We start from the raw sequence: 24,798 nt of genomic DNA, 5'->3' as shown, positions 1-24,798 counted from the left end.
ATATTTTCTACTGGTTTTAACATTTTTTATTTTTTTGGAGGGGGGCGAAAGTAGCTGGTCTTGCCTAGGGTGTCTAGCACGGCCCTGACTGTACCCTCTATATTATGCATTTCTGAGCCCTGCATTTTATGCGTTATGCACTCCTGGCCCCTTCACTCTGTGACCTATGTACTCTTCAACACTGCACTATAGACAGTATGTTGTACATTTCATACTCCTGACCACATCACTCTAAGTACATTATACACTCCTAAACTTCTTCTTTAAGGTAGGCTGAATGTAGAAAAGCATATGTAATGGAAACGTTTCATTTTTTAAAGTTAGCATGTTGAACTTTTTACGTGTCTGTTAGGTTTCATGTACACGAGCAGCTTCTAAACTCAAGTTTAGGAGCTTTTGGAATTTTTCTCCGAAGCTCCTAAACTCAACTCCATAAAGGCCTGTGTGTCCATGTACACATAGGCTTTTAGCAGAGTTTAGGAGTTGCCGTGTTTAGGTGAGGTTAAACCTTCCTCTCCTGAACGTGGAAGAATTGCGTTCAGGATAGCAACGCCTTGATCGCCGACCGCAGAAACCGCAAATTGCAGGAAAACAGTGGCAAAACACGGCAACCAAGGTACCACGTTTTTGCCGTGGTTTGGCCGTGATTTGCATTTTCCCGTGGCCGGTGGTCAGGGTAGGCTCGTGTAGATGGAGCCTTAGACTCCCAATTGCGGCACAATGATGAAAGAATATTTTTTGGGTACAATGACTGTGGCATGTGTGTGCTGTACACAATGAGTAGCTCAGGATTCATTTAACCTTGCCCCTTTCAGCATAGACACACTACGTATTTGGATTTGGCACACCACCACTTTATTTCTTTAAGTATTTTTTTTCTCTGGATGGGGGGAGTTTGAAGGCAGGGCAGGGGTGTTAAAAAATGCTCAGTCCCAGGCAACAGATATTCCAGGTATGACTTGGTTTTAAGATTATGCTACACGCATTAACAAATATATATATTTTTATTTTGTTTAATAGACAAACAATCCTCCACCATGCATCTCATGGTTCAATGCATTGATTTACTAATTAAACCCCTGAAAGCAATCAGATCCATACAGAATGTAAACAATCGTAGAAAGAATTAAAATGTTTTCAAACACTGCAGTATCTACGGAAAGAAAAAAACAATACGCTAAAGGGAATTACTGAAAAGTAAATGAAACATACCAAATACCTTACACATGCCATTAATGCAGATGTCTTTTTGGCTCTCTGCCTCATAACACGGAGTTCCGTCTATTACTGCGTCAAGAAGTTTGTCTACTAAATTTGTTTCTACAGTGCGACAATGGAGTTCACAGGGATGTGCTGCAAAAAAAAGGGGAAAAACACAATAAAGTAAGCCTGTCAACTAAATATACTGTTAGTATATAATAGTACAGCCCTCGCCCACCCTCCAATCTATGGACGTCTGTGGACGGGTCAAGGAGTATGGAACCCAAGTTAAGGAAAGAGCACAACAAAGATGAGGTGGAACAGTTATTGGATTTAGAAGTTGCAGGTGTAAAAGATAACAAGGTAGGTGGCAATGTGCAATCACTAACACTAGTAATATGGTGAGAGCAACTGCGGCAGAACACTTGAAGCAACAATTCCAGACACTCTTCCAGTAACAAAGTCATTAACACTCATAGTAACAGGTACAATAGTACTGGTAGTAATAGGCACCGTAAAGCCAGTAGTAACAGGCTCAGTAACATTGGTAACATTGTATATTTTCAGCAAAGGCATGGCCTACATTACTGGGGTACCATGTGTAGAAGGGGTGGCTGACTGGCACAGTGGTGGCACTTCAGAAGGCTGAGCAAGTTCCATAATGTAGTTCCAGGGACTGGTGGGTAGTAAGGCATGCAATGGTGTCCCTAACCTCACCCTACTCGCCCAGGAACCTTTTCTTAAAGCCTGGTACACACGGTAAGTTTTTTTTCATTCAGACAAGCGGGTTCACCAGGAGGTTGCTGTACTAATGGTGAGATTTTAGTACAGTGATCTCCCTGCTGAGCTATTGTGTCCTGTCAGGGGGACCTCCAGTGAACACACAACTCGCAGTGCTGATCGAACGCTGGTTTTCCAGCAAGCCATTCGACAGGAGCCGGCTGAGAGATCGGCTTCTGTCAACCAAGGACTCATACACATGTGTCAAATGCCAGCTGGTATCTATGATATTTGGCCCGTGTATACATGGCTCAAGGCTACCTCTCTGACTCCTCAAATTGCTGCTTTCAAAGCTAGTGTAAACTAAGCCTTACTGAGAGAGAAGTGTCCTCTGTTAACACTTAAACATTTTGAAATATCCCAAATCACCCCAAATCCCCTCCTGTTACAAGTTTCTACGTGCAAATAAACTTTAAAAGACAACCCCCAAAACTAGTCAATGCGCTGGACTGTTTTTTGGGAAAGAGCCTGCTATACTACAGAGGCCCCTTTGGGGGTAGAGCTACACAATTATAAGAACATATTAGTTGTTTTTTTAACTAAAATTGAAGTTTCCTTTGAGTTCCAGAAGTGTATCTCTGAATAGCACACATTGTGGAAGTTTGGGATGGCCTGCGCAGTACGTAATTGGTAAAAAGTGGATTACTTGTCTAAACCAGGATTCACAGCAGATAAGGCAGATCACCGAGCAAAAGAGTGGACTGGGCTTTCAAACTACAGGCTTACCATGGTTTACGAATTTAAAGCGTTCTGCGGGACTTTTCATATTGTGAAAAATTTGTCAACCGAAACATGTTTTCCTATAGGAATGCATTGAACGTCAAACAATCCGTTTCGGAGGTCAGAAAAAAAGTAAAAAAACAAAACTTTTATCTGTTCAAAACTCTTTATAAAGAGCACTTTAAAGGCATAAATACTGTAGAAGGACATGATTAACCTCCCTAGCAGTATGATTATTTCCGATTTTTGGTGCTGAAAGCGGTACCATTTTTTTGCATGGAAATATGTAGTTTTTTTATTGTAGGCTGTAATTTTTAGGAATAACTCACTGAAATCTGTCCGAACAAGAGTCTAGTAAACATCCCGGATATGATAAAACTTGAAACACGAAATCATAAATTATAATTTAATAATCCTAAAAAATAATAATATAATAATAATAAATTTAATTCAATAATATAATCAAACCAAAAACACTGAAATTTGAAATACAGAGGTAAATTCGCACATCGCTGAGCAAAGTCGCAAAATCATTTTCGGTGTCTGATGACGAATTTCCCCACGAATCATTATCACTCAATTCTGCAAGTGGTTCGAATTTACTATCGCTGTTCTCTAGCTGGTCTAAAACCGCTTTTGACATAAAGGGACGCTTTTTGGACGCCATGGACTTTTCTAAGTTTCCAGGCAGAAAGAACAGACAAAATGCAGGCAGGGCGCCGGACAAAGCAGTAGGGACAAAATATATGTGAAATGCATTGAAACAGCAATGTTTTACTATATAATAATAATTTTTTTAAAAATGAAATTTTTTAAAAATGTTAAATTTGCCGCCGGTTCCGGCGCCCGTACGTCCCCACGTCACAGGGACCGGAACACGGAAGCCGGATGCCGGCATCGGCCGGAGGAGATGGCCGGGGACGCTGCAGGGGACACATCGCGGGAGCGAAGGACAAGGTAAGCGCTGCAGGGACTCCCTGAGCAACGCCGCATGGTAAGCCCAAGTGTAGCTCAGGGTTACCGCTCTTGGTACTGAAATTTTACCCCGAGCTACACTCGGGAATACCGCCAGGGAGGTTAAAAAAAAATTTGTAAATGCACTGAAAACCATTTAATCTGTTCCGGAGGTCAGAAAAAAGTAAAAAGAAGTCTTATCCGTTCAAAACTCTTCATAAAGTGCACTTTAAAGGTATAGTACTGTACAGGGACATGATTAAAAAAAATTGTAAATGCATTGAAAACCAGTTAATCTATTCGTATTGCGAAAAAAATTTGTAAACCAAGGCATTATTTTCAATGGATTTTCATTCATAAACCGAAAATTACGTTAACCGAGTCATTCGTAAACCGAGGTACGACTGTAGTTGCTATTTTTGGGTGTCATTTTTGGGAATCCCTGAGCAAACAGAACCTAATGGAGATCTTTCTTTCACTAGGGCACAAGGGATGACGTGATGGGTATGTCCTTTTGGTCTATAAAATTGGGCACACCATTGGTTCCTGCTCCCTGCAGTCTGCAGGTCACATAACCTATTGGTACAGTAGATGTTAAACATGCTATACACTAGCAGAATTTGATTCAAAATTTTTTGTTTTAACATTTGTTTGAATTTCTATTGGTTACTTGGGGCAAACTGATGTTCACTTTTGACCGCAGTGACAAAAAAAATTAGAAGCAACAGGACAGAATTTTTTTTCTTGAGCAAGCAAATTTCCAACAGCATATGTAGTTTTCATAAAAAGGAAATGACAGTCTTTCCAAAATTAAACGTTAAAAGCAAATTAAATTTAATTAAGTACTTTCAAAATTTGAACAGATAAAAGTACTTTCAAACGAGCTTTGGCAAGTCATCAAATGTACTGAGAATTTTCATATACATTTTCATACAAATGTTTGTCCGAAAATCTACTAGTGTATGACCAGCTTTAGCATCTAGGGCAAAAACTGGGAAAACTGATACATAAGCATTCTACAGGTAGGCATTAGGGAGAGTTTAAATCTACTTTAAAGGGGATGTCCACAGACAACCATTTATTTTCAGTGTCTTGCTTAGAAAATTATCTTCTTTGCATATCTTCAGTCCTCTCAGCTTCAGATACTGAAATACATTTCTTAACAGGTCATTTTGAGAGATCTGGCCCATGGACATTTTTGGGCAATGATTTTCATCCATATTGTGTACATACCCACCTAAGTTGTATATGGGAAGCCATGTGTGCAATTCATTTTTGTAAGGCACGGTGTTGAATTCTGTACACTGCAAATGGCGGAAGGAAGGCTTGTTTTTAGGGCATGGGTTCATTTTACACATGCGGTAGCGTTTTCGTTCTCCAGTACAATATTTCCCTCCAAATTTTGGCCTAAAAAAACAAAAATATCATCAATAATTAGAAGCTGCTTGCACAACTGTAAAATTAGATATAGCATTACTGAGCCCAGACTAATGCTACACATGAAGGAGGACCAGAAGACCTGCAAGAAGCTTCATAAATTTGCCCTCAGCATACTGTATAAAGCTTGGGTAATGTTGGGTAGGTGCTTTGAAGGCTTCCATGATGGTATAATTATATATAACTCAGCTTATCTCACAATATGGTTGCATTTACACTATGTTTTAGCCTGTCAGCTGCTCGACCAAAGCAAGCAATAGACAGTCCTGGATGGAAAGTTTCAGACCATGGTTGACCCACTGTGCAGCAACACTCACCCCCTCCGGAAGTTGAAAAATGTGAACAAGCATTTGGAAGGAACTTGGTTGGATTTAGAAACACCTAAAATCACATGCATAAGCATGTCTTTACACACTTCCATTAAAGAGGACCTGTACTGTGAAAGTTGGGCCCAAAATGTCAAGCAGTTGAAAAAGGGATAGTTATTAGTATTGTCTGTAGGCTGACTTACCATGCCTTGTTTTGCATTGTATTTCTCTGTGGAGGTGGTCATTTTGGAAGGGAAGCAGTAAGTTTTCCTTCCTCGTGTCAGAGTTGCCCCCCCCCCCCAATGACTGGTGAGTTTATGACTAAAGTAGTAATGATCAACAAGAACCTGGATAAAAATTACAGGTCCACAGAATGGATAAAGCAATAACAGGAAGACCCAGGGCTTGACAAATCCAGCACCAGGTAGCCATGGCGACTAGAAATTGCATCCTGCCGCCTGGGTTCACACACTGCCTCCCACTGACTTCAATGTAAAAACGTCTCTTACTGACTTCAATACAAAATTGCATCCCATTGACTTCAATGCAAAAACGCCCCCCACTGACTTCGATGCAAAACACTTCCCACTGACTTCAATGCAAAAACTCCTCCCATTGACTTCAGTGCAAAAATACCTTGGGTAAAAACTCACACAGGTCCCTTTTTGTAATGACACTCAAAACACAATGCGTATGGATCGCATCTGTGTGAACCACCTCACTAGGAACCAGGGGCGGACTGACAACTCATGGGGCTGTGATTGCAAAACATAGGTTCAGGTGCCATTATTTTCAGTGGCACCTAAAACATGGCTTGTCGCCCACAAAAGTTGCCTTGCCCCGGGTGCTGACAACCCACTACACTAAAAAAAAAACTGATTCAAAGTAAATTTGTCAAGCCCTGGGAAGACTTCTACATCTCCAAAGCTTGTGAGACTAACCATCTAAAAACTAGCTCCTTAGATGATCTCACATTGCAGATATATGGATATTAGGCTACAGAACATTGCAGGAAACTCATTGCTATTTTTCAGAAGGAATTAAAGACAAAAATTTAATTTTCAAGGTACTTCTTAGGCACAATTGACACTCCTTAAATCATAGTAAATCTCTCCTTTTCAGATCAGGTCCACTTTAATATTTAAAGCTTACGGTCAACAATTTATTGATTTTCCATCTCTTGGTGACATCCAGAGATAAAATATTGCACTGTTCCCTGGATTGCATTGGTGGTTCACTGATTGGTTTTCACTGTTGCCTGGAGCTCCACTTCAGATGATTGATTTGCTTTTAGTAACTGTCACTTTAAAGAGACCATTCACAGTAAACAACTATGTAGTCAATGTTATCTTGGATGTGGTCTATACCCAGAAATAAGATACTTTCCCTTCCTGTGTTGCATCCAGGTTCTTCTTACCACTGATCGGCCATTTATTGTTAATGGGGCAGATCAGAGACAGAGTGGTTGCTAGCGGTCTCACCGCCACACAAGCTGCATGTGTTCTGAGTTTGACAGCCCTCCAGGGAAGATCTACACTGATGAGAACAATGACATGGAGGGAGGGAATCAATTTTAAAAAAAAATAGAGTTGACTGATTAGAGCATTGTATTAATAGTTAATTAAATCATTAAATGGGATACAGCAAGGGAAATCAGTGTTTATGGGAATACTGATTAACAGCTTATCAGCAGCATTAAAGGATATCTTGAAGATATATATATATAGATATACAGTGAGGAACAGACGTATTTGAACACCCTGCAATTTTGCAAGTTCTCCCACTTAGAAATCATGGAGGGGTCTGAAATTCACATTGTAGGTGCATTCCCACTCTGAGAGACAGAATTTAAAAAAAAATTCAGGAAATCACATTGTATGATTTTTAAAGAATTTATTTGTCTTGCACTGCTGAACATAAGTATTTGAACACCTAAGAAACAGCAAGAATTCTGGCTCTCAAAGACCTGTTACTGTGCCTTTAAAAAGTCCACCTCTACTCCACTCATTAATCTAACTTAGTAGCACCTGTCTGAGCTCTTTAAAGACACCTGTCCACCCCACAGTCAGTCAGACGCCAACTACTACCATGGACAAGACCAAATTGCTGTCAAAAGACACCAGAGACAAAATTGTGGACCTCCACAAGGCTGGAAAGGGCTACGGGGCAATTGCCAAGCAGCTTGGTGAAAATAGATCAATTGTTGGAGCAATTGTTAGAAAATTTAAGAGGCTAAAGACGACTGTCAGTCTCCCTCGGACTGGGGCTCCATGCAAGATCTCACTTCGTGGGGTATCACTGATGATAAGAAAGGTGAGGAATCAGCCCAGAACTACAAGGGAGGAGCTGGTCAAGGACATGAAGAGAGCTGGGACCACAGTTTTAAAGGTCACTGTCAGTAGAACACTACGCCGTCATGGTTTCAAATCATGCATTGCACGGAAGGTTCCCCTGCTCAAGTCATCACATGTCCAGGCCCGTCTGAAGTTTGCCAATGACCATCTGGATGATCCAGAGGAGGCATGGGAGAAAGGCATGTGGTCAGATGAGACCAAAGTAGAACTTTTTGTTCTAAACTTCACTCGTCGTTTTTGGAGGAAAAAGAAGGATGAGTTTCATCCCAAGAACACCATCCCTACTGTGAAGCATGGGGGCGGTAACATCACGCTTTGGGGGTGTTTTTCTGTGAAGGGGACAGGACGACTGCACTGTATTAAGGAGAGGATGAATGGGACCATTTATTGTGAGATTTTGAGCAACAACCTCCTTCCCTCAGTCAGAGCATTGAAGATGGGTCGTGGCTGGGTCTTCCAACATGACAACGACCCGAAGCACACAGCCAGGATAACCAAGGAGTGGCTCCGTAAGAAGCATATCAAGGTTCTGGAGTGGCCTAGCCGGTCTCCAGACCTAAATCCAATAGAACATCTTTGGAGGAAGCTGAAACTCCGTGTTGCTCAGCGACAGCCCCGAAACCTGACAGATCTAGAGGAGATCTGTGTGGAGGAGTGGGCCAAAATCCCTGTTGCAGTGTGTGCAAACCTGGTCAAGAACTACAGGAAACGTTTGACCTCTGTAACTGCAAACAAAGGCTTCTGTACCAAATATTAACACTGATTTTCTCAGGTGTTCAAATACTTATGTTCAGCCGTGCAAGACAAAATCATACAATGTTATTTCCTGAATTATTTTTTTTTAAATTCTGTCTCTCAGAGTAGGAATGCACCTACAATGTGAATTTCAGACCCCTCCATGATTTCTAAGTGGGAGAACTTGCAAAATCGCAGGGGGTTCAAATACTTCTGTTCCTCACTGTATATATATACACAGTTGTGCTCAAAAGTTTGCATACCCTGACAGAAAGCATTACATTTTGGCATTGATATTGAAAATATGACTGATCTTGCCCCCAAAAAATGTCTTTTTTTTAAGGATGGAGATCACATAAAGCTATTTATTATTACATAGTTGCTTGGCTCCTTTTTAAATCCTAATAACAGAAATCACCCAAATAGCCCTGATTAGAAGTTTACATACCCTGGAATGTTTGGCCTTGGTACAGACACAAACAGGTTAAAATGGCAATTTCCCACATGGCTTTTTAACCACTTGCCCTCCTAAGGATTTACCCCCCTTCCTGACCAGGCCATTTTTTGCATTACGGCACTGCGTTACTTTAACTGATGATTGCGCAATCATGCAATGCTGCACCCAAATGAAATTTATGTCCTTTTTTTCCCACGAATTGAGCTTTCTTTCGGTGGTATTTGATCGCCTGTGTGGTTTTTATTTTTTGTGCTATAAAATAAAAAGTCTGACAATTTTGAGAAAAAAACAATATTTTTTACTTTTTGCTATTAAACATGTCCAGTAAAAAAATTTAAATAATAAAATTTCGTCATAAATTTAGGCCAAAATGTATTCTGCTCCATGTCTTTGCTAAAAACAAATCCTAATACGTGTAAATTAATTGGTTTACGTGAAAGTTATAGCTCTTACAAATGGCGGTATAGATAGTGGAAATTTGTTTTTTATTACTAGTAATGGCTGTGATCAGCGAGTGATAGCGGGACTGCAGCGGACAGTCTGACATGGTGTCACTGACATCCCCAGTGACACCAATACAGCGATCAGTGCTAAAAAAAAACACCGACACTGTACTAATGGGACTGGGCAGGAAGGGGTTAACATGAGGGGCGATCAAAGGGTTAACTGTGTATAGGGAGTGTTTTACTAGGGGGCGGTGTCTGTGTGAGTCACTGTAAGCACACTGCTTTGGATAGCTGTGCTGTGCACAGCCATCCAAAGCAGTATGCTCGAGCTGACAGGGAGGAGAACTGTTAGTAAACAAAACAGTCTTCCTCCTCATTTGAGATGCTTAGTTATCACCGGGCACCAGTGGGTAATCACTGGCCCGGGACACAGTGATTTACAGCTGCGAAAGGCAGCGCGGGTATGGCGCACCTGGGAATGCAAAATCACGTATATATACACGTGATTTTGCGCACCCATGCCGCCCTGTAGCAGTATTTCTGCTATAGGGCGGACGGGAAGCAGTTAAATTGCAATTAGTGTTTGTGTATAAATAGTCAATGAGTTTGTTAGCTCTCACATGGATGCACTGAGCATGGTAGATACTGAACCATGGGGAGCATAAAAGAACAGCCAAAAGATCTGCATAACAAGGTAATGGAACGTTAAAAAAAAGAAGGCATAGGATATAAACAGATATCCAAATCCACCGCCTCCCTCTTCCTCCACCTGTAAAAGTAATCTAGTGGCTTCTTAGCTGCTAGGATTACTTTTCTATTCAAGGGAATTGCTGGCCCTAAAAAAATGGTATCTTGGTGATGATCAAGTCGCTGGTCGTCAAATGATTAAACATCACAGGACGTAGTCTAACGAAATGTGTTTTTTTTCACCCCATTCACAGAGAACGAATGTATGTGTTTTCACTGAGTGAATTGCTATGCAATTGTTTTCATTAATGCCACCCTAAGGCCAATTAATATAACCCTTGCCACCCCCTCTGTATCACTTTAAAATTAACAAGTCATTGCCCATTGAGAAGCATCAAAGTAGTTGTAAAGGCAGAAAGTTGTTTTTTCTTACCTTAACCTCCCTAGCGGTATGATTATTTCAGATTTTTGGTGCTGAAAGCGGTACCATTATTTTGCATGGAAATATGTAGTTTTTTTATTGTAGGCCTGTAATTTTTAGGAATAACTCACTGAAATCTGTCTGAACAAGAGTCTAGTAAACATCCCGGGTAGGATAAAATTTGAAACACAGAATCATAAATTATAATTTAATAAATAATCATAAAAAATAATAATATAATAATAATAATAAATTTAATTCAATAATATAATCAAACCAAAAACACTGAAATTTGAAATAGAGCGCCAAGTTCACACATTGCTGAGCAAAGTCGCAAAATCGTTTTCAGTGTCTGATGACGAATTTCCCCCACGAATCATTATCACTCAATTCTGCAAGTGGTTCTGATTTACTATCGCTGTTCTCTAGCTGGTCTAAACCCGCTTTTGACCTAAAGGGACACTTTTTGGATGCCATGGACTTTTCTCAGTTTCCAGGCAGAAAGAACAGTAACAATGCAGGCAGGGCGCAGGACAAAGCACTAGGGACAAAATGTATGTGAAATGGTTTGAAACAGCAATGTTTTGCTATGTAAAATTTGTTTGGAAAAAAATGACATTTTTAAAAATTTTCAAATTTCCTGCCGCCGCCCATACGTCCCGACGTCACAGGGACCGGAACACAGAAGCCGGATGCCGGCATCAGCCGGAGGAGATGGCCGGGGACGTTGCAGGGGACACATCGCGGGAGCGAAGGACAAGGTAAGCTCTGCAGGGACTCCCTATGCAGCGCCGCATGGTAAGCCCGAGTGTAGCTCGGGATTACTGCTTTTGTTACTGACATTTTATCCCGAGCTACACTCGGGAATACCGCCAGGGAGGTTAATGTATTCTCTGCATTGAGGTAAAAAACCTTCTGTGTTCTGCTTCCCCGTAAATACATACCTGAGCCCCATCTCAATTCAACACTGTGCACATTATCAGTGGCTCTTTTCTCTATCTCACTGCTTACTGGCCATGATGGCAGGAGTGAGAGCCATTGGCTCCTGCTGCTGTCAATCACATCCTTTAAGCATAGAGCTGGGGGCAGAGCAGAGCTGTGCTGTGTGTATCAATGGATACAAGGAGCGCAGCTCAGGATCTAGCCTGCAAGAATCCCCCCATAGCAAGACGCTAGAAGAGAGAAGAGCCAGGAGCACCATCGGGAGACCCCAGAAGAGTAGGACTGGGGCTGCTCTGTGCAAAACCATTGCACAGAGTAGATAAGTATGATGCTAAAGGGATTTTTTTTAATAAGAAACTTGTCACTTTAAAGGCTAAGCTCACCTTTCCAAGGAATAGCCCAGGGGGCCCAAGTAGACATTGAAGAACTCTGCAGATTTATAAAATGTTCATTCATTTTATTGTCATACCTGTAGACCATTTGGGTTCTCCTGTCTAGGATTAAGCCCCTGGAGGAAATGATAGGAGGTGTTTTTCTAAGTGATTTCTCAGTAAAATAAAGCATGGAAACATGGATAAATGGGGGAGTTTACTTTGAATATTAAAAATGAATTAGATAGCGCTTTTGGTTTGTGGTGCTCAGATATAGTGTAGTTCAGCTTTAAATAGTGTCCAGTCAACTACATACTATCAATGCACAGTACAATATAACCAATCATACCATAAAACAGACTTGTACAGTATATGAAATATTTGACCCATCATCTTCTGGATTTCCTCCAGCACATATAGTAATGAACCTTTCAATGTTTTATTTGTACAAATGGAAAGTAAATGGTATACTCGTACGGTGTACTAAGCTGCTTTATGAATCATTGCTTTCATATCAGGGTCTGGATACAATGCTTTATTAATAAGAGCCTAAGGCAGTGAGTGTTACTGATTTCATGACTTGTGATCCTTGAAATGTACTCTTCAAATATCTTATAATGAAATGTTTGAAAAGGTTACTTCTAGGAATTCTCTGTAGTGCACTTCCAAGACAATGTTCAACTACTAATAGGCAATTTTTCCATACCCACCATAGACACCATCGCCTTTGTTTAATACGGAAAAGCAATGAGTAGTGACAATGTAGGACTATAGTGATCCGTACCAGAAAATTAGATTTATATTCACTCCTATCAGATCATTGAAAGATGAATTTTGATTAAGAGCTTGCTATATAAACCTGTATGTTTGCATTGAAAAGTGATTTTTTTCTTTAGATATTTACAGAAAAGTTAAAGTGATTCTAAAGGCTTAATTTTTGTTTTTAATAACAAACATGTCTATACTTACCTGCTCTGTGGAATGGATCTTCCTCTTCTTGAGTCCCCCCGGCGCTCCTGGCCCCTCCCTCCTGTCAGGTACCCCCGCAGAAAGCAGCTTACAATGGGGGCACCCAAGCATTTACACTCCGCAGCCGCTGCTCCATGTGTCCATTCACACATGGAGCCGTGGCTTGGCCCCACCCATTACCTTGTTACGTAGATCTTTTGACTGTTATTTTATGCTCCCCAAGCATTTGCACTCCCCAGCGGCTGCTCTGTGTGCCCATTTACACACAGAGCCCTGTCTTGGCCTGCCCCTCTCTCTTCTCATTGGCTCACTGTCAGCCAATGAGGAGAGGGAGTCCCGGGATATCTGAGACTCCAGTGCACATCGCTGGATCGAGAGGGGGCTTAGGTGAGTATTCGGGGGGGGGGGGTTCCTACCTTCAACATAGAATGCATGAAGTTGAAAAACCTTGAGCCTTTAGAACCACTTTAGAGGGTTAGTTCACTTTTTTAGAAAAAATTAATACTTCACATTGTATAAAAAAGGCTGTTTGATCCTGTCTTCTCTGATTCCCCCCTTTTTCCACAGTCCCCAGTCTATCTGCTGATAGTACAGAGCCCTAGGAGGCACTCTGTACATGCTCAGTTTGGTGTATATTGCTAGTTTATTTTTTTCTTGGGAGAGTGCATGTGATCAGCACAGGGCCAATCAGAGCTGTCCAGACAGAGGATTGGGGGTCCTACAGCCTCATAGGACAGTCAGAGCAGAATGAAAACTCCTCCTACAAGCTTTAATCAGTGCTCAGCTGAAGACTGATAGAAGTCGCAAGACTTCTCTAACTGCTGATGAGAAAAGGTATTTAGCAGTTTATATTTACTAAAATAATTGCATTTCCATGTTCTGTGTAGTGATGGCCTTGATGTTTGAGTTGAATGTAAGTTAGACTCGAACATCGGCTGTTTGTGTGTTTGGCAAACACACGAACGATAAGTGCGTTCGACGAGCTGTTCGCCCGCCACACCCCACAATACACTGTGCTCTCACAGTGTATTGTGATTGGCCAAAGCAATGCACCTGACCAAAGGTCACTTGCAATACTTTGGCCAATCACAGCACAATTGGGTGGAACTAGCGATGGTGTCACCGTTAGCTCTGCACAGTTGTTTACATCTGATCAGCAAATGTCAGATTGTGCCGTGTGCTTGCTGGGTGCGGATGGGTCGGTGGGCATTGGGTTTTTCTTTATTGTGGCGAGCCAGCGTCAACATGACAACGCTGGAAGCTATGATTTATGATGGATTACAATGATGGAACCATTTTGTGGGCTTTTTTTTTTTAAATAAAGGACTTGTAAAAATTGTTGTGTTTTTCACTTTCTCACTTTTTTGGTGAATGAATAGGGGCCCTCTTATTAAAGGGGGCTTCCAGATTCTAATAAGTCACTCCCATCAGACCTCCACAACCACAGCCCAGGTTTGTGAGGAAGAGGCCATTGTCCCCATCGGCATGGGGACACTGTCCCAATGCCGAGGGCATGTGGCCTGGTAAGCCGTGGGGGAGGGGCGCTTGCTCACCCCCTCTTTCCTGATGATGGGATCAAGGGTTTGGTAGAAATTTAGGGGGGACCCCACGTTTTCCCCCAATATTTTTGGGGTGGGGTTCCCCTTAATAGTCCTACCAAGCCTAAAGGGCCTGGTATGGCTTTTAGGGGGAACACCACGCACTCCCCCCCCCCATTTTTGGGAGGTGGGGTTCCCCTTCAAAGTCCTTTTCATTTTTTTTTTTTTTTTTTACTTTAAGCAATGAAAAATGACTGCCCCCTTAAAAACAGTACTTTTTGAAAAAAATTTTTCACTGATTCATGTCCTCCATAAGCCTGCAAAATGGGCACTTATTGGGAATTTAAAAGTTTGAGTCCTGCATAGACTTCCAGTGAGTTCGAAGTTCGCGGTCAAACTTTTGTTAGGTTCAAATGTTCGACTGCGAACTGAACAGGGGGGTGTTCGGCCCATCACTAATTCTGTGTACTGTGGGAGACCAGATATAGTGAATTCAGGGTTATGAGTTTGGTAACACTTTAACTAACACTCTACACCATCCCCCACTTATTTCTGTAGGGCTTCCAGGACAGATCAGAACTATTGAGACTAGTCAGCACTGGCACATGACAGATTTGACCAGTTGGAATCCCTCTGATTCATCCCCAAAGCCTTACAGAAAGAAGGGGAAGAAGAGTGGGGATTTCAAATCCCCCAAGTACTACGCCGGCCACGTGGGCACTGACAGGTCATCACCCACAGAGATAAGGGCAGCATTTTTTATTTCATTTTTTCGATAAAGGTCAACTCACATTTTACATATAATACTTTGTTTTCTGTCATTTTAAACCCATCGGGGGTTGAATATTCATTGCACATCAGCAAAAAATGTTTTAAAACAATTATTTACTATATTATTAATATTATTATTATTATTATACAGTATTTATATAGTGCCAAAGGGTATGCTCAGCGCTGTACAGTAGCAAGGGGGACAGAACATGAGACAAGACAGTAACAATACAATACACGAGGGGTTCGAGGGCCCTGCTCTTTCGAGCTTACAATCTAAATGATTCATAATAAGAATATTCTTAGGGTTTGTGTAAACTTGAATTTGGAGGGGGGGCAATTAAGAATACACAGTTGAGCTCTATTTTAACCCCCCCCCTCAACTGCCCCTCCCTTGAGTTGCAAATACAGCAGATGTGGATGTTTACATGCCACAGTCACAAAGCTTTACTTTTTTGCCGTGTTTGACCAGCAGTAGAACCATTAAACGTGACCCATTCAAGTAACTGGGGGCACCCCATAGCCACCCCACAACCTCATGCAATGCACACAGTTGCAGCGTGTTGATTTGGCATTTATGTGGTTAAAATAGACAACAAGGAGGCGTCATTTTGCCTCCTCACCGATTGTCAAAAAGGTGGTGTGACCGTGAATTGCTTTTCAGAAGCACAGCAATTTAGCTGCACATGTACATTAACCTCAACGCTTAACTCTATGAATGCAGATATATACAGAGATGAAATAAATATCTTTGGCTTTTGATCCTACCAAAGCATTTGTATTTTTGTTCATCCAGTCATGAGATTTACACATCTTTGCCACACACCACAGTCTGTCTAGCAAGAGAAGGGCCTGATCTTTCCTCTCTGCAGTTTCACTTTCAGTTACAGGCTTCCTCCCTACCTCCATAGTATGACAATGATAAGCTCATCGTTCTGTCACTCTGCTCTCTCCTCCTACTAGCATGCTTTGTAGCAGATACATTCATATCAGCTGTGTATTTGGCAATTAGGCTGTAGTTCAGCCGTGCGTTTCAGCCCTTCAATGATTCTAGTCGAAGCTTATTTTTCTTCATCAAGCTCTCATTCTTCTGCCCCTGCATCAAGAGTTAGCATCTCAAGAGCAGGCCCAGATTTCCCAATAGGCACTGTAGGCATGTGCCTACAGATGCCCTTCCCAGAGGGGTGCCAGTCTGTATGAGGGGAAGAGAGGGAGAGAGAGAGAGTGAACCCCCTTATCGGCAGCCCTGCTCATACAGATGGATGCCCCCTTCTCTCTCTCTTCATGGGTTCCGGGGTGCAGTGCAGGGCACGCAGGGAACTCTGATATAAGAGAGAGAACACTGCGGATCCTGACATAAGGAGAACGCTGCTAACTACTAGAAGGAAGTTTGGTGACCAGGGAGTGCCTTATATTAGAGTTCCCCTTTACATCATGGCCTGCAGTGTCCCCCTTACATCAGGGTCCACAGAGGTCCTCCTTGCACTGTAAGGGGGAAACCTGCAGATTCTGAACTCTGAAGATTCTCATGTTAGGGGAACTCTGGGGACTCTTGTGTAAGGGGGGGCTTTGGTGAATAGAGACCCCTTTACATCAGAGTTCTCCTTTACATCACAGTCCACAGTGTTCCCCTTTACATCAAAGTCCGCAGCATTCCCCTTTACACATAAAAAATATTTATATAAAAATATTTTATCAAGAAAAAAAAGTCTTACTGTCTTTTCTTTTTTTTTTTTGGAGGGGGGCACTTCAGAATTCTCTGCCGATAGGCTCTGAGATGTAAAGCCAGCCCTGCTCAGGAGACCATGTAGCAATAGTAGGAGATGTTACTGTTATGAAAGGCTCTAGTAACATTTGGCTTCCAGAAATAAACACAGATGGATTGGAAAGCATTCTTCACAGTAAACAAGTATTTGCTCCTACAATAAAACATATTCCAACTTACTCAGGATTGTTGCACTTCCTTTCTGCGCTCTGCACTCCAGCACTGCATGTCCTTGTACAGTGTGACCATGTTGTCCAGGAACCCCAAGCTCCATGTACCGTGTCTGGTTGTTTGCCCACGTTAACACATGCACCACTGATGCACCACTAAAACAATAACCATTGTTCATTAGCTGCAGAATATGATAAACATATATACAGTGTGAAGGTATAACCCATCAAGGAAAGTATAGTAAGCTGGGACACAAAGAGCCTTAAAGCCCTCCACTCAACCAGCACAGTAGAGCCTTCCTGAATTAAAAATCCAAATGTTTTATTTCCACCACAAGTCCCACAAGTCTCTTGGCCAACTGTAAATTCAGAACCACAAATGTATAGACTAAACGCAGCCTAATATTATAGAGCCATTTATATCAACCTTCATACAGCTGTTTCAGACTTGCTGGCCTCTATCAGTGTAGTACATGGAAACAATAGCTTCTATGGGGTGGGGCTTAAAGAGCAATGAGAAAGTATAACTCAACAGGTAATGGTGCAATGGGTCAGTAGAGTAACAAAACGGGTATATATGTGTCTCATTTTCATCTTAAATTCCTAAAAAAAGAGGTTTATTCCTCATTTTGTGATAATATACAGAGCCAATTTGAGAATAAAATGATGTCATGTCATTTGTTTTGGAAACCCATTAGAGCCCAAGATAACTTTGGACCTATAGTAAGTCACATGGGATATTATGGACTTTGGCTGTTCATTAAGTTACCTTATCATTCAGGAGTAATCACATTAACTAAGATCTCCTAGTCACCCAACAGGACCATCCTCTGTTCCATGAGTGACTTTACTTTTCTTCTTACCTTCTTCCTTTCTAAGAAAGATACCTATACTTACCTATGCACTCTGGTCCAGTCAAAAGATCTCTTCAGCGCTGGATTCGGTGTAGAGGAGAGATCACCGACAGCAGCTGTAGAGCCTGGGCAATGATGTCACCCAATAACTTACTATGGGGCATACATTGACGGCTGTTCCTCCTCTACACTGAAGCTGGTACTGGAGAGACCATGTGACTGGACCAAATAGGTAAGTGAAAATATCTTTCCTTTATCAGGGTAGATAGATCAGGCTTAAAATGGGTGTGGATTTAAGCTTAGTTAGAGTTTGACTTGTCTTCCTCTTTAAGAAGCTAATTTAAAAGCATCAGCATAACACCATTGCTTCTTTCACATGGGCGATGATTAAAAACACCCACCTAAAGTCTACAATACACACGAAGGGGGCTGTGCACATGCCACTTCTGTGATGCTTAGTGTTGTTGCCACAGCAAAATTAACACAGCATGTTGAGTTGACGGATGGCACCACCTATTAAAGCGCATTCATAAATCACATTAGTCCTATTGTAAATTGCTAGTTGCCAAAAAAAAGAACAGGTATTCAGGTGGCAGCAGGATTGTCTCCCTAACAGCTGGCAGTGGCTGCTTAACTGTACTCTGAAAACGATCCACTGTGGATTGCACTTCAAAGAATGGGCTAATGTAAATTTAAATTTACAAATATCCTCTGAATTCTGCAAGCTTTAGGATTGTAAACCCAACAGATTGCAATAGAATTGAGAAAAAAAGCTGAGCAGAGAGCCTGATCATATGACCTGCGAAAGTCACATATCGGGCTCTCCTGTAAATTTGGATTAACCAGTGAGAACTCCTGGGGTTCTGTCAGCTACAAACTGCGGCTCATCCCATTCATAAGAACGCATAACAAAGTGCAGTGGGCAGGGCAGCCATCAGAAATTTTGGGGCCCCTTATACAGCTTTAGTGTCAGGAATGGACTTGCCAATAATGGTGGGACTCACCTGCCTTGTGGGCTGCAGTACCAGGGCTGGCCAGCGGGTGCTCTCAGCAATCAGAGACTCACCCCTGCAAACAGCCAAACACCTGAAGCTGATTGCAGGGGTTGTATTTAAGGAATGGCCAGACTCACAGTCAGGGCCTTGGTGTGTGTATCTTTCCATGGACCCCTGTACCATTCTCTGCCCGACCCTCTGTACCGCGCTGCCCGTGAGTTACTGAACCCAGCTTGTGACCCTGACCACTCTCCCGCCTGTTCCTGGTACTCCGTTTGCCCGTTTGCTACTGACCCGGCCTGCCTGACTACTCTTTGTATTGTGTGTATTGTTATCGGTGGGTGGTTTTGTTTGTTTGCACTGTGTTTATGTTTAGTTTTGCACTGCATTTTGTATTGTTAGTCTTAATAAATTATATTGTTTATACCATATCTGAAGCCTGCATTTCCCTGTGTCAGTCCACACACCTCTGGTCATACCTGGAGCCCTGACATTTAGGCCTTGGCTCCCTGGACCTGACCACCAACATTCCCTAAGGCTCGCCCACTGGCTGTCCCACTGAATCCGTCCACTGGCCATCCCACTGAGTCTTTCAGTGCACCCACTTTTATTTTAACACTCTTACAACTACATATATGAAAATGAAAAGTGTATTCCAAGTCATCAGTGCTTGCATTCCCATATATTCAGCAAATAGATGGCCCAATTCAGCAAAGAGACATCCCCATATAGTCAGCATAGAGACAGCCCAATCCAGCAAATAGACATCCTCATATATGCAACAAAGACAGCCCAATCCAGCAAAGAGGCCCCCCCCATATATTCAGCAAAGAGACATCCAAGTGCAGCAAAGAGACAGCCCCATATTTCAGCAAAAAGACTGCCCCATATATTCAGCAAAGAGATGGCCCGATCCAGCAAAGAGACATCCCCATATAGCAATTGTTAATAAAAGATGGCACATTCAATACACACAGCCAGGTCCTTCTAGTGGGCACCTCCACACCTTTCAGATGGAAAACCCCTTCCCTGCACACACAGCCATCCTAGTCATAGGAATCTCCCAGAAGGAGCCTGGACTTGAACCTGGGACAACATGAACATGGTTGTCCTAGGTTGCAGAGCGGCAGACAGGAGATTGTGATCTGCGGCAATAAAAATAAATAAATAAATAATCCCCAGCCAAGCGGACTATTTCTTCACTTTCAGGTGTAGGTGTAGTAATCTCCTGTACCAGACACGTACATGGCAGTCCCGGCCTCTTCTATATCAATCCTCCAGAGAGGACAGGAATATAGTGTACTTGTTTGGCACAGGAGATTACTACACCTGCACCTTAAAGTCCGTTTGGCCGAGGAAAATATTGCTTTTCTTTTTAATTGCTACAGATCGCTGTCTCCTTTCTGCCTCGACTCAACCCCCCTTCCTCCTCCGCGACGGTACAGGAGGACATGGAAAGTAGTAGGAGCACTTTGCCCCACAGAGCAGTCAAAGTAGACTGGGGGTGTCTACTCCGACTATGGTTGGGGTGTCTGGGCCTCCTACATGTGTAAGGGCTGCCTTCCCTGACAGTGGCCCTGGCAGTGGGCCCCTAAGACTGAAAAGGAGCAAATATAAATCTTATATAACAAGATTGTGCAAATAGTCAGTTCACAGGTGATAGACAATATGATATAAAATTTACCTTATTATCTCCACATCTGGTCCCATCTGCTGTGGCATCAAGCTTCGAGCGGCATGAATTTTTTACTGAACACCAAAGAGTCTGGCAAACATTCTATGAATAAGAAAAATAAAAAGCAAGCTGACATTATTATTATTTTTTTTCCTTTTTTTTAATATTCCTGAAGAAACACTGTTTATTATCAATGCCTGTAATCATACTGTATATGAAAAAAAAATGTAAAAATATTTTTATACTTTACTCATCCATGTAATCACCATAGGAAAATGATCCTGTTGATACAGTATAATTCTGATTTCTTTTTTCTGTGTCCATTTGAAATTGGGCTAAGTTTCACATAAATGTAGGGTCTCTAATGGGGAGCTGACCAAACAATATACAGGCATTGATAATGTTTGCCACTACGGAACCACAATATACTGTTGATTCAATCAGAGAGCCACAATTTCCAGGTATGCTGGAACATTTATCACTTTATTAATCCACAGTAGCCCGCATTTAAATGTAATGCAACCCTATCCCATAAAGTGCTTAAAGTGACTCGATTATGAGAAAAGTAAGCATGCTGCCATTGCTAGGCTGATTTTGAAAATGCTAATTGCCTGGCTTTCCACAAAAAATTTCCTTTTTAGTCTGTATATCCATCTATGAGGTTTGACAATTGATTTCCTGGAATGCCCATGGTTTAGCACTATGGTGGTAAGTCACACAGCCATTTGCACTCGAGTGTGCTCTGAAATGTTCTAACTTGTACTTGCCTGTATCACACATCAGTTGACTCTGTCTTTACGGAATAGTAGAAAAAATACCACGTGTGCGTTTTATGCTGTTGATGGAAAATGAGTGACAGTAGTCTGGAGCTGTGGATTAACATCAAATTTTGCATGAAAATTGGCAAAAGTGCGAGTGAAACTTTAGCTGTGTTACAAGAGGCTTATGGTGAACATTCCATGAAGAAATCAATAGAATAGGTAGTTTAAGGGGGGGCAAGAAGATGTCCATGATGGCACAAGAAACGGACAGCCAAAAAGGCAAAGGACTTGTACAAATGTGGAAAATGAAATGGTTATGGGAATCTGTTTGAAGGAAAAGGCTGGAACTCTGGCCTGACAAGTGGATTCTCCACCATTAAAATGCTCCTGCACATGATGTGTTTAGTGTTCTCGAGTTCCTGGGCTAGAAATCCATTCCAAAACTTGCCCAACTACCATATTCCCCTGACCTAGCACCTTGAGACTTTTGGATGTTTCCAAAATTAAAAAATACCTTAAAAGGACATAAATTTGATGACATTCTGGACATACAATGCACCATGACAAAGATACTGTGCAGGGTTCCGGAAAACGAATTCCAGGATTGTTTTTGGCAGTGGCATAGTTGTTTAGAAAAGTGCGTCTCTTCAGAGGGACTACTTTGAAGGTGACAACGGCCACTAGTGTATAGGTAAGCAAACATTTTTTTTATAGTATATTAAAGTGTCACACCTCATAATTTCTAATCTCAATAAATTTATGTAAAGATTTTTTACTATTCCAGCAGTATACACTTTCATTCTTCTAGTGCAGTTTGTCTCTATTTATTATCCTTGTTTCCAATAGATCTTTAGATTTTAAATACATTTCTTTATCTCAAATTGTTTTTGATTAAACAATAAATTTCAATCAAAGGGCAACAGTCCACATGCTCTTTTTCCAGATCTTACTGTAATTTGATAATTTCACTTTCATCAAATTATTTTACTGCATCACCATTAATTCCCCACATTGTTCTAAATTATTTCCTATTTTTATTTAAATTCCGATAATATATCTTCAATACTTAGGAAGATCTGGATTTGCAAACCTCTCAGAACCATGATGTCCTTTACTTATTATTTTCAATAAATCATATGCAGCCATAGCCTTAAATTATTTCTTATCACCATTTAGATTTAGAATACTTTATTAATCCCGAAGGGAAATCATTATTATTTCATTTTATTATTGCATTTTCTCTTTTATTGTACCAGGAACAGGAATGACGGATGCCAACATGCAAAATAACATTTTTCCTTTATTAAAATAGCCAGCAGGAACAAGTCTTTTTCTGACAGGTTTCAGCCTAGACACAGTACTTTCCTTGAGAGTGCTGTGCCTAACACAAAACATGTCATCAAAGAACTTGTTTCTGCTGGCTATTTTAATAAAGGAAGAATATTATTTTGCCACCCTGTTTGTGCCATCTCTGTTGTTGGTAAAATGAGTTGCTTTGATGGGGATGAGCCAAGAAAGCACCCGAGCTTGTGAATTGTTGGGCCTGATCTCCTCCTAAAGTGGCATGTGAAATATTGGCATTTTCCCAGTTATTTCTTCTGAGCTAGTGAGAATTATTTTTCCACTTGTGTTATATAAGAAATCTCTATATAAAGACTTGTGTCCTCACTGTTTCTAGGAAAAACAAAATAATTCCTGCTGTGAATGTGAGGGTGTATGTTATAGTTCAACTATCGATGAATACAATTTGATACACCTCGTATTCTCGCCACATCCCAGTATGTATTCACATACAACAATAGTCACATTGTATATTGCTTAATTACTTCCAGCCTCGTTTTCAGAAGATATAAAACATTATTTTATTTACACTAACTGAAACCGTAAAAAAATTTTAATGCAATCGCAAAGCTCCATAGATGATTCCTCTTCCTTCTATTTATTTGTCTGTTCACTTTCCGGCTATTTTGGCTTTTTATATATAGTTTATAGGTAGCTTTCCCAATTACCAGCAGATCTTATAATATCAAGTTTTGTTTATCTACCGCTTCCAGGGAAAATAAAATAATTCCTGCTGTGAATGCGAGGGTGTATGTTACAGTTAAAGTACCAATGAATACCATTTATACACCTTGTAAACCTCTCAGCATGTATTCATGCTGTATACAACAATAGTTACATTGTATGTTGCTTAATTACTGCCAGCCAGATTTTCAGAAGATACTGTATAAAACATTATTTTATTTATACCAGTTAAAACGTACAGTACTTTAAAACATTATTATATAATCCCAAAGCCCCATAAATCATTTCCTTTCCTTACTTATTTGTACATGCATTTTACAGTCACGTTTGACTTTTTATAACTTTTACTGACTTTTTATAACTCACAGCTAAATGAGAGATAATTAATACAACTCAATATATAATAATCAAATTATGGAACAGCAGTAGTGGGTACAAAAATTGAAGTTTACATAAAAAAAATAATGTGAATTACATTATGCATAAATAACCAAAATATATGCTCATTGTGAATATGTGGTTGTTTTTCATTAAAAAAGGTACATTTCTGCTCTTGCAAGAACCTAAAAACCTTTTGCAACTCATTATTTTAAAACTTCTCAAAAACCTTCTCAAAAGTTCTTCCTTACACCTGCCACCAAATGTGCTCTTCCCCCATTGAACATTGCAAGGGCTCTCTCCCTCTTTGCTGCCACACTAAACATTGCTAAAGAATCAAAATGTAGAGTGCAACATCTGGAGCAGCTGTGCCTGGTAGCCAATCAGCTTCAAACTTCAGCTTGTTCAATTTAAGTGTCACTAAACCCACAATAGTAAAACCAGTCTATATATGCAGAAAAGCATGCTCAATATACTCACTGTGGAACCTAAGGGGTTAATCTCCTAGATTGTAAGCTCGAAAGAGCAGGGCCCTCGAACCCCTCGTGTATTGTATTGTTACTGTCTTGTCTCATGTTCTGTCCCCCTTGCTACTGTACAGCTCTGAGCAAACCCTTTGGTGCAATATAAATACTATATAATAATAATAATAATCCCCCACATTGTGTTAAAAGGATGTTTGATCCTCTTTTCTCTGATCCTCCCCTTCTTCTACTGTCCCCAATTTATCTCCTGATAGAACAGAGGCTTGGAGGTACTCTGCACATGCTCAGTTTGGTGTGTATTGCCAGAGAGTTTTTTTTCTTGGGAGAGTGCATGTGATCAGCACAGGGCCTATCAGCACTGTCCAGACAGAGGGTTAGGGGTCCTGCAGCCTCATAGGGTAGAATGAAAACTCCTCCTACAAGCTTTAACCAGTGCTCTGCTTGATACTGATAAAAGTCAGAAGACTGCTCTAATTGCTGATGAGAAAAGGTATTTAGCAGTACATATTTACTAAAATAATTGCATTTCCATTTTGTGTGTACTGTGGGAGACCAGATATAGCAAATGCTGGGTCCGGGGTTTAGTAACACTTTAAGCTG

General features: G+C 41.1%; 1 protein-coding gene across 1 annotated transcript in view; it reads right to left on the bottom strand.

Annotated features, from left to right (window-relative positions):
- Positions 1-24,798, bottom strand: part of ADAMTS12 (ADAM metallopeptidase with thrombospondin type 1 motif 12) — a 696,444-nt gene that overhangs the window by 209,413 nt on the left and 462,233 nt on the right. Inside the window, exons 10-13 of the mRNA XM_089689453.1 lie at positions 20,559-20,651; positions 17,036-17,181; positions 4,892-5,061; positions 1,220-1,353 (exon numbers count right to left, since the gene is read on the bottom strand). Coding sequence (XP_089545579.1) covers positions 1,220-1,353; positions 4,892-5,061; positions 17,036-17,181; positions 20,559-20,651 — 543 coding nt within the window. The remainder of the gene's footprint in view (positions 1-1,219; positions 1,354-4,891; positions 5,062-17,035; positions 17,182-20,558; positions 20,652-24,798) is intronic.

The sequence above is a fragment of the Staurois parvus genome, unplaced genomic scaffold (genome assembly GCF_062004578.1).
Source record: "Staurois parvus isolate SC_StPar_1 unplaced genomic scaffold, SC_StPar_1.0 ptg000475l, whole genome shotgun sequence".
In the NCBI taxonomy this organism is placed as follows: Eukaryota; Metazoa; Chordata; class Amphibia; order Anura; family Ranidae; genus Staurois; species Staurois parvus.
The sequence above is the reverse complement of the archived record's forward strand: the minus strand, read 5'-3'. Positions and strand labels throughout refer to the sequence as shown.